The sequence below is a fragment of the Terrapene carolina genome, unplaced genomic scaffold (genome assembly GCF_002925995.2).
Source record: "Terrapene carolina triunguis isolate 2854851 unplaced genomic scaffold, T_m_triunguis-2.0 Scaffold34639, whole genome shotgun sequence".
NCBI classification, from domain to species: domain Eukaryota; kingdom Metazoa; phylum Chordata; order Testudines; family Emydidae; genus Terrapene; species Terrapene triunguis.
The window spans coordinates 106,508-117,096 of NW_020698990.1; the positions used below are offsets into that span (position 1 = coordinate 106,508).

Genomic DNA, 10,589 nt, shown 5'->3' on the forward strand with positions numbered 1-10,589 from the left:
GCTCCCTGCCTAAGGTGCTGGCTCTCGTGGATCTCATTCTCATTCTGCACCTCTCTCTCTCTTCTTTCATTCTACAGGGAGCCCAGGTTCCTAACTCAGCTTTGTGAATCGCAGTGCTGCTGCTGTGATTTTCTCAGCACTGCAACACTCAGTGCTGCAACACCTGAATCACTTCGTGGATCCCACCATGGGTGCCCAGGTTCCCACTCCCGGACAGTGCCCTGCTGTCTCAGGCAGGTGCTAGGACACCTATCTCATGCCTAACTCCAGCAGGATCTGCAAACCTGGTGAAGAGAGGCATTCCGCTGCCTAACTCGCCTGCAGGGCATGATCAGGTAAGAGGCTTCAGTGCGGGGCTAATTCCACAGCAGGGGAGAAAGGAGGTCACCTTTATAATGTTTAGCCCAGTGGTAAGAGTATAAAACCAGGCCATGGGAGACCTGATCTCAACTCCCCCTGCCCACCTGATTTGGAGAATGCATTTGAACAGGGGTTTCCAACCTCTTAGATGCATGGCCAAACCACAGGGCCCTAGGATAGTCTCTGAGGCATATCTCTCTGAGTCTCTCCTCTTGATGCTGCTCCACTGTGTATATAAATTCAGGAGGCACTGGGCCAGAAAGAGAGGATCAGAATGACTCTAAAAGCCAGGGTTTAGGAATGTTAAATACTGGATAATGAGAGGGTCATGTTAATGAGAGGAAAAATGGCTTAATTTTTAAAGTTCACACTGGTTGAAGTTCCTAACATTTCCCAAGTTTTACATGAGCCAAGTCTCCTAAAGAAGTCACATACAATCCCACAACAACACGTAAACAATTGCATTTTTATACAATGGAGTTACTCTTAATTCAATAAAGTTTATCCAGAAGACTGCAGGTGGTTGGCCTCTGTCATACAAGCATTTTCCTGATAGCTCTTCTCAGGGCCCCCTTGACCTCTTTGCTTCTCAGGCTGTATATGAAGGGATTGGCCATAGGGGTTAGGACAGTGTAGAAGACAGAGAACAATTTGTTCAGGGCTCTTATGGTATTGGTTCTTGGTAACAGGTACACAATGATCAAGGTCCCATAGAAAATTGTAACCACCATGAGGTGAGAGGAGCAGGTGGAAAAAGCTTTTTGTCTCCCAGTGCTGGAAGGGATTCTCAGAATGGTGATGATGATACAAGTATAGGATGCCAGGGTTAATACAAATGGGGGCAGAGTAAATAAGGATGAGAATATGAACATCACAAGTTCCATCAAGTGGCTGTCACTACAGGAGAGTTTCATCACCGGGGTGAAGTCACAAAAGAAATGGTCAATTTCACGGGGGCCGCAGAATTTTAATTGTGACATTAAGGATACGATTATAGCAATTGCTACAAAGTCATTAATCCAAGACCCTGCCAGTAGGTAGAAGCAGAACCTTCCACTCATATGGCCTGCATAATGCAATGGTTTGCATATCGCTAAATACCGATCATAAGACATCATCGACAAGAGACAATACTCTGAACCCACCAGAGAAGCAAAGAAATAAAACTGTACAATACAACTAAGGAGAGAAATGGTTCTGTTCCCGGTCAGGATACTGGCCAGCATCCTGGGCAGGATGGTGGAGCTGTAACAGGTCTCCAGGAAGGACAAGGTCACCAGGAAGAAGTACATGGGGGTGTGAAGGTGTCGATCAGTGACAACTAGCATAATGATGAGGATGTTCCCAGCCATGGTCACAATGTAGATAACTAGAAACAGCAGGAAAAGGTGGGTTTGCAGTTCAGGAAGATTCCCGAATCCCAGGAGGATGAATTCTGTGATGGATGTTTGGTTTCCCTGATCTGTGTTCACCATGGGTTTAACTAGAGGGAATTAAACAAATATGATATCAGAGTGATACACTTGTCATCTAGTAGAATGGCACTTAAATTCCATTAATATTTACATATCCACCAGCCAAAATGTTGGGTCAAGACACCTTTCCTGGATAACATAGGGAGGCTTGCTGTCTCTGTTGGAGTCATCCAACCTCTTCCTTGAGGTACCCTGAAAAGGTCTGTCGATTACTGCAACCACAAACCTTATCATTCAGGTCAGACGTCTCTAAATCTAGGGACATTTTTCACTGAAAAATGAGCATCTGGGTCAATTGAAGTATTTTGTAAATTTGTATCAAATTCACCAAATTGTTTCAGTCAAAAACAGACAGAAAATCCCAAAATACTGAAATGTTTTGTTCTCACATTTCTGAAAGAAAACCTGATTTTTTCTATTCAGAATGACTTTTTGTTTTAAATTGCATTTCCATTTTATTCTTAAAAGGTAAAATCCCGCTCTCAGTCCCTCAATTATCTTCTGTGTAAAATGAAGATAATTTTACTGACCCCCTTTATGAAGTGTTCTGAGGAGATTGGGACCGTGTCATGCTGTGCATTTAACATCACATAGAGCCAAAGCATTTAAGGCCAGAAGGGGGCACCAGAGTCTCACCTCCTGTGTAGCACAGGCCATTAACACCACCCAGCACCCGCACAACTAAACCCAAAAACCAAAACGGGACCAAAGTATCACTGCCCAAAGGAGACAGTGCCTGAGGCTCCCACAATGGCAGGGAAATATTAAGTGAGTTACATCCACATAATCCTGACAAGTGACCCACACCCACATGCTGCAGAAGAAGGCGAAATACCTGGAGGAAAAATTCCATCCAGACCCGGAGCATGTGAGCAAGAACCAAGCAGCCACCTCCAAGGCCCAGCCCTCCCTATCCAGTGTCCCATCTCCAGTCATGGCCATCCCAGTGCTTCAGAGGAAGGAGATTAAAAAATAAAATCAGAACACATTCGACAGGATAGAGGGGAGGAATACCCTTCCTGAACCCTTCAGATGCCCAGGTGAAACCCTGAAACATGAGCTTTTAGTAACATAAGACATAAACCAGAAGGGAGCTCCAGGACTGCTGAGACCTGTGCCTCACCATCCCAAGCAGCCCTATCACACCATTGCACTCACAAAGGAAGACTGGCCGCAGTGGCCCTGGTCATGGAGCTATTTAACATGAGAAGGGATATCTCGATTCTGCCTACAGAAATTAGAAAGAAGACACGTAAAGGAGAAACAAGGTCACAGAGCAGGTCAGTAGAGACTCAAGATTAGAAACCACATTTTTTGCATCCTGAACCATAGGCCCACCAGCTCTCTTATTACGCTAGAGTTAGACCATGCACAGCTTTCTGCATGCACTCAGAAATGAATCTAAACCCACTTTCCATGTCACAACTGGTTATTACCATTATAGATTTCTATCAGCTTCCATGGGATTTGACCCAGGCTCTAACACTCAGGGTTATTTCCTATTACTGATGGTATATCACGGTTCCAAATTCAAGCCCAGGTATGGATTTGAATGGTAATGATTGGATAGACACCCCTCTACCTCAGCAAGAACTCTTGCCACCTCCAATGTAGCTGGCACTGATTCAGAAGAAACCCAGAGTGTCCTACATACATCTGCAACTCCCTGCTAAGGGTAGGGTCTTAAGCAGCAAGCACATAACATTGCTGTACCTCTGTCATCAGACTAGGCACCAGCCTGGGGGCAAAATAACCATGCATCGGGCATAGGGGATAGCATGTCTTGTGATGCCTTCTGATGTCTCTAAATCTGATATAAAATATTAGTTTACCTCTGAGGTGAATATATGGCAAGTTTGAGTCTCTGATATGCCCTCTTCATGAGAAGTTCCAGGATCAGGACGTGGATCCTTCTCTCTGTCTTCTCCATGCATGTCTGAGCTTTCAATAAATAGCCCTGGTTCTTCTCAGCAAAGTGTATTGGATTTACTGTCTTGCTTGCTGCTTTTTTGTCATTTCTCTATTCCCACAAAGTGAATGTCTCTTCTGCGTCATTGTGCATCATTGAGAGGAGAACATGAATCTCCCTAGGTGCCTCTGCTGATTGGCATGGTAAATTAATGAGAAGGGAAAGTTAATAGCATATTTATTTTTAGACCATAGGAATAAGGGTGTTAAATAGAGTCAAACTTTGAACCTAACAGGGAAATTGATGGAGAGAGGAAAATGGCTTACCTTAAAGGAAATGCCTCTCTTTAGCAAGAATATTAGACATAGAAATTAAACTACTAGATGAGGTCACTGCTCTTTCTAGTCCAAAAGGAAGGAGAAGTTACCCAATGGGAACCACACATTCACAAAAGAAATTCAAGAAAGGTACAAGCAACACACTCAAAAAAGGCATGGCAAGAGAACACTGAGAAAAAAAGAAAGAATAAAAATGCAGAAATTTTGCAACATACAATTACTTAAAATTCAGGGAGAAATGGACAAAAACATTAAGAATTACTCCTTTTTTCTATCTATCTAATTAGATCAGAGAATATAAGGGTTAGAAGGAACGTCAAGAGGTCATCTAGTCCAACCCCCTGCTCAAGCAGGACCAATCCCTAGAAAGATTTTTACCCCAGTTCCCTAAATGGCCCCTTTAAGGATTGAACTCACAACCCTTGGTTTAACAGGCCAATGCTCAAACCACTGAGCTATCCCTTCCCCTGTACCTAAAGTATCTGAGATCTCAAAGTGCTTTACAAGCAAGAAAGAGTGGCAGGAATTAAGCCTCACTAAAGTGACATGACCAGGACAAGTCCAGGCAACGGGTCAGTGTGACAACTTACACCCGCCCCCTTCTGGGATGTCACCTGATGTACTGGGGTTTCACTGAGCCACTCCTGCTCCACCATCCTGGATTCCCTCTCCCTGTTTTGCTGAATTAGGCTCTCTGGCCTCTTGCAGCACACACACACAGGTAGGGCCACAACCAGCTACAGACACAGACTGAAGTCAGCTCTGTATGAGAGGATTCACCCAGCACTCACGTGCACACCCCCTTTGGGGAATAAACCTGAAATAATACTGTATTGCGCTGTTTAAAAAGATCTGCACAGTGCAAGCTCATAAAAAATTGCCTTCTCCCTCAATGTGAAGAGAGATATGCACAACTTCTTACCCTCCCAATTAGAAATTGCACAACCTGAGTTTCATAATAAAGAAAACAAATGTATTAACTATAAAAGGCAGATTTTAAGTGATTATAAGGGATAGCAAACAGAACAAAACAGATTACTGAGCAAATAAAACAAAACATGCATACTAAGTTTAAGATTTTAAAGACTCTGGTTTCAAGAAGTAATTTCTCACCCTAAAGGTTATTTTAGGCAAGTTGCAGAGTTTAGGCAAGTAGCTTAGAGTTCCAGTTATTTCTTCTTACAGACTGGACCCCTATCTCAGTCTGGACTCACCCCTCCTTTTCCCCTCAGGTTAGTTCCTTTGTCCCTTCAGGTACTTTCAGCAGTCTTTCTTCTTGGGTAGGCAATGGAGGAGAGCCAAGATTAACCCCCTCCCCAGCCTTAAAAAGGATTTATCTAAGGCAGAAAACCTTTGTTTGATCACCATCCCCCTACAGAGGAAAAGTACCAGCAGTGTCCAAGGTGGTATTTTGTATCAGGTGATCTTACCACCTGATCTTGCAGTGTCAAAATTACTATGAAACCAGGTTTATTTGCAATGTCTACAGGAAGGAAATCCAGGCAGATGGGAGACCCACATCTTCAAGGATTCATTGTCTTTTTCTAATGGTCCATTAAGGCTGATTTATTACTGTTTGGTGGGCTTTTCCCAAGTATACACACAGATGTAATTGTTACATAGTCGATATGCCTAACTTTAGATACAGAAATGGAAAATGCATACATATTATATAATCACATTCAGTAAATCATAACTTTTCCAATATCTTACATGAGCCATCTTGCATAAAATACATATTAGATATGCCATATTCATATCATAATAATGTCTCTCTGAAGAATATGGGGCATAGTGTCAGGGTTGTCGGTTCTTCACCGAATCTCTGCCCAAGATGACTGCTGAAAACACCTAAGATTGATCTGGAGAAGAAGGACTGAACCCAGGCTAGAAGGTGTCTGGCCTGTAAAAGGAATACCTGGAGTTCTAAGTTGCAAGCAAGAGCAGTTTGTCTTCAAGAAACTCTTCAACCTGCTTAAAACAACATTTAGGGTGAGAAATTGGTGCTTGTAGCCAGTTTCTTTAGTGTATTAAGCTTAGTTTCCATGTATCCTTTGTAGTTAATAAAGTGGTTTTCGTCTTCGCTAAACCAGTTTGTGCAATTCATAACTGGGGGCAAAAAGCTATGCATATCTTTCTCCACATTCAGAGAGGGGGTGATTTTCATTAGCTTACACTGTACAGTTCTCTGTGCAATGTAAGCCAATACGATTTTATGTTTGCACCCAGAGGGGGTGTGCACTTGATTGCTGGGCAATCCCTTAGCTGATTGTTCCCATGCAGAGCTGATTTCAGAGTCTATGTCTTTCTGCAGCTGAGTATATCCTTACCCTTGTGTGTGCTAGAGGAGGCTTGAGGGCCTGGCTCAGCATAACAGGGCAAGGGAGTCCAGGCTGGTGGAATGGGCGGGCTCAGTGGTACCCCCTGTACATCAGGTGGCACCCCATAGTGGGGCAGCAACACATCACAATTCCCTCCCTGAATTACTCTGAAGACCCAATTTATCTTAGAGACACAAGAATTCTTGAAGTGGGTCTTCCCACAGACTTAAGCTGTTTGGTGGAGTTGGAAGCTGAACATTTTGGTTACAAAGTATTGTTTGAAAAAGAACCAGTCTTCAGTGTTGTTCTTCTGATGCTCCATTCCCACACTAGCTTTCACTTACCATGTTAAAATAAAGTTAAAGGTTTAAATTCTCCTCTCGCCCACCTTTGTGTAAATCAGGCATCCCAATGAATTCTCCTCTCACTCATCTCCATGTAAATTTGGAGTAACCCTTATTTAGGTCAATGAGACTCATTCTACATACATACGCTCACCGCTGTGTTAATCAGGAGAAGCTGCACTGAGCACAATGGATTCTCTTTTCACATAAACTAGTGTTAATCATTTTTTCTTGTACCTTCCTCTGACTCTTTGTCTGATACCAAGTACTGGACTCTCACCATAGGGCCCTCACATAGAGAGTAGGATTCCGTGAGTGTAACTTTAAAGAGAGGGAGTTTCCTTCAAGTCCCCCAAAAAAGGAACTGAAGAGATGGAAAATAATCCAACAGACTGCTGCTCATTGAACCACTGGAGATGGGTCCTTTCCACTCACCCCTCTGAAAATCAGTAGTAACTCCACTGAACTCAGAGCACCTGATTTTCCTCTCCTTTAATCCCATGTAAACAGGAATAAGTCAATATGGCTAATTATCTTTTTACTCACTCCAGTGTAAACCAGGAGTAAGTCCACTGAACTCAAAATGGGCATCTTTAGTCTTGAGAAAATTCTCTGGCCTGTGCAATACAGAATGTCAGACTAGGTGGTCATAATGGCTCCTTCTGTCCTTAAAAATCGGTGAATTCTTCTTTAGTACTTGTGTTGCTAGTTGTACAACTTGAGGCCTCAACTGTGTCCTAGTCACATGCATAGAGATTAGATCTAATTCTCCTCCAGTAGAAGCCACCAGCCTCTTTCTCTTTCTGTCTCTAGAGCCTTAGGCAGCTTTCCACTGGAAAAAGTTAATTCAATGGAATCAAAATGTTCTGCGGGAATGTGTTGAACTTGTCAAAACTTTTGATGGAAACCAGCCAACCATCTGGTTGGTTGACAGATGGGCAAGTAGGCTACTCAGCTCACCCAGCTCCCAACTCCCTGCCTGGTGGGCTACTGAGCTGTTTGTGTCCCTGGGATCTCCTGTTAGCCAGCTCCTGGGCTGTGCAAGATCTCCAACCTGCTAGCTCCCCAGCTCCCTGAGATCCCTGGCCCTTTGAGATCCTCAGTTACTCAAGTTCCCTGAAATCCCCAGGTTCCCAGCTGTTGTGCCAGCACCCTTGGCTGCCCAGCCCCTGTCTGTCCAGATCTCCCAGCTGCCTCACTCCCCAGTTTGGTAAACTTCCTAGGCTATTCCCTCCCCAACTGCCCACCTGATGGGCTGCCAGATGAAGCTCTCCTGGTGACATCTCTGCCTGGGCCCCTGCCCTTGACTGGAAGGATTGAAGAGAACACAACCTGCAACTCCTTCACCCCCAACTACTTCACCCTTACTCCCAGAGCCCTGTAGTCACTTCAGATTTGCTCAGGGTCAGACCTTATAGTATCATTAGTGCCCACATGGATGAGTAGCATGGGATAGTTGTCAGAGGGCCAGATGATCCTTGACAAACTCTCCATAACATCTTGGATACAGGCCCATGGCAGGCAGCATGCCTCCTGGGATGCCATGTCAGGGTGATAGATGGGTGCCTCCATCCCTCTCAGAAGAGAGTCACCAACCACCACTACCCTACATTTCCTCCTGGGAGTGTTGGCTGCGATCCTCCCAGCCTTGGGGGTATACGGCTTCTCCTCCACCATTGGGGTTGATTAGTCATCGCTCATTGCCAGGGCAGCATAATGGTCCCTCGTCACTAAGGTGGGTGGGTTGGGAGTAGGGGTGGACTACTGCCTGCTGCCAGAAGTAACCAGCAGCCAGTGTCCTCCCTGTGAACGAGCCATATCCTCCTCCCCCGGTGGTGTGACAGCAATCCTCTGTAGCTGGATAGTGTCCTCAGCCTTGGATGTCTCCATGTGAATACTCTTGAGGAATTCCTCGTGGGCACGGATGTTCCTCAGCCTAGCCATCTCCACCTGTAGCTCTCCCACCTGCTTCCTGAGAGATTGCACCAGCAGGCACCTTTCACACTGGAAGGTCCCCCCAGTCTGGCTTTCTGAGAGTAGGAAATGCAGGCCACAATCTCTGCAAATCCACACCAGGATCTGCAGAGAGCCATCCATGGTCAGGTTGTCTGTCTGGTGAAGGTGCTGGTGGAGGAGATAGGAGCAGTGTTGGCATTGGCGACACGGCCTTTCCTAACCATAACAATTATATTAAAACTCCCTTTTACAAACCCCTTCTCAAACTCTCCTGTTTGTGGTCCACTCTTCACTAGTTCCCCTTTGTCGCTTAGCCTCTGGCTTTTAAGGCCTTCTCTTCTAGGTCAGCCTTACTCCCTCATTAATGACACAAGGGAGGCTGATCACAAGGCTGACTGAGGCAAAATGATATGCACAAACCCTGTTATCTCAAGTGGAGGTTTCCAAAGACTTCAGTCCAACCACACTGGTTCAGATAAAACAATAAAATACATTTATTAACTACAGAAAGATAGATTTTAACTGATCACAAGTAATGAGACATAAAAGTCAAAATTGGTTACAAAGAAAAGAAAAAGAAAAAACATGAATGAATCCCTAACTTAGCAAGGTACATGGATTTAAAGCAAAGATTTTTCTCACCACTTGCTCTTTACAGACTTTACTGGCTGCCTTCAAATCACGACCCCTCCCCCAGTTTTGTGTTTTTTCAGGCATTGTTGCAGCTGTCAGCAGAGAGGAGTGGAGGAGAGAGAGATGATCTTTGTTTTTCTCTCCATTCTTATACTATTCTGCACTCTTTGAGGATTATTTCCAGCTGGGGTTCAGGCGATAGCCAGTCTTTTTACACAGGGACCCCCAGCTGTTTTCCACTGCCAATATGTAAAGTTCTTGCTCACCCCCTCCTTCATGCCAAAGAACAGCCAGTTAACTCAGTGATAGTCCACTTGACTTTGTTGCCATAGGTGTTGCTTTGTCTGTTGATTCTGAGGAACTAGTTTGTGCCTGCTTTTTTAATGTGGAGCATGTTGCAGCAATGTTATGCAGCAGAATCTTGTAACTTTACATACAATGTTGATACATATATTTTACCAGGACAGTAATGTTCAGCAGATTATGAGTTTTCAAATGATATCTCACCAGGCATACTTTGTACAAAATTTACCACGGTCTTGTAAAGAGGATGAACATAAGGATCCATAGTCTGTCACACTGTGTTAAATTCCTGACTGTTGTTAGGGTTAGATTTAGATTATTTATCTAGATATCAGATACCCCAGGCTCAGTTCACTTGTATGAGTCAAAGACAAAACAGCACAACATAGAAGGTAAAAATCAATGCACCACCAATACAGGTGGAAGTTCTGCAGCTTCATTTCTGTTCCATCTATCTTGTAGAAATTCACCCCTTTATATAGAATCAAAGAATCATAGAAGATTAGGGTTGGAAGAGACCTGAGGAGGTCATCTAGTCCAACCCACTGCTCAAAGCAGGACCAAGCATATACCACATGTTTACAAAAAGGAGACAAAACAAATTCCATTCTCATAATCTTTCTACCTGTGAAGTTCATTTCATGGCATCTCAGTTTACACAATTGTTAAGCTAAAGACAAAACTCTGTTTAACAAGCCATTATCTCATCAATCACAGAAGAGAGATGCAACAACAAGCATTCCCACTCTTGATCTCCTGTACATAGTGACACATATTCTAAGGTTCAGTGGACCAAAGCAAGCAGACACACACAATCCATCATTCAACAATTCCACCTGAGAACAAAGGTTTATGGATACAGAGCATTATAAGCACTTTGGTTCATCCACAAACGATTATGGAAATCTGGTTTATCTCCCAACAGATACCAAGAACTTGTTTCAACTGTT

General features: G+C 43.9%; 1 protein-coding gene across 1 annotated transcript; it reads right to left on the minus strand.

The window, feature by feature from the left end:
* Positions 1-893: 893 nt before the first annotated feature.
* On the minus strand, positions 894-1,835 carry LOC112120900 (olfactory receptor 1020-like). Its single transcript, XM_024220052.1, has one exon. It carries the CDS (start codon positions 1,833-1,835, stop codon positions 894-896), a length of 942 nt encoding a protein of 313 aa, XP_024075820.1.
* Between the last annotated feature and the right edge of the window lie 8,754 nt (positions 1,836-10,589).

Coding starts and splice junctions, on each gene's coding strand:
- LOC112120900 (XM_024220052.1), bottom strand. CDS start 1,835: ATGGTGAACACAGATCAGGGAAACCAAACATCCATCACAGAATTCATC.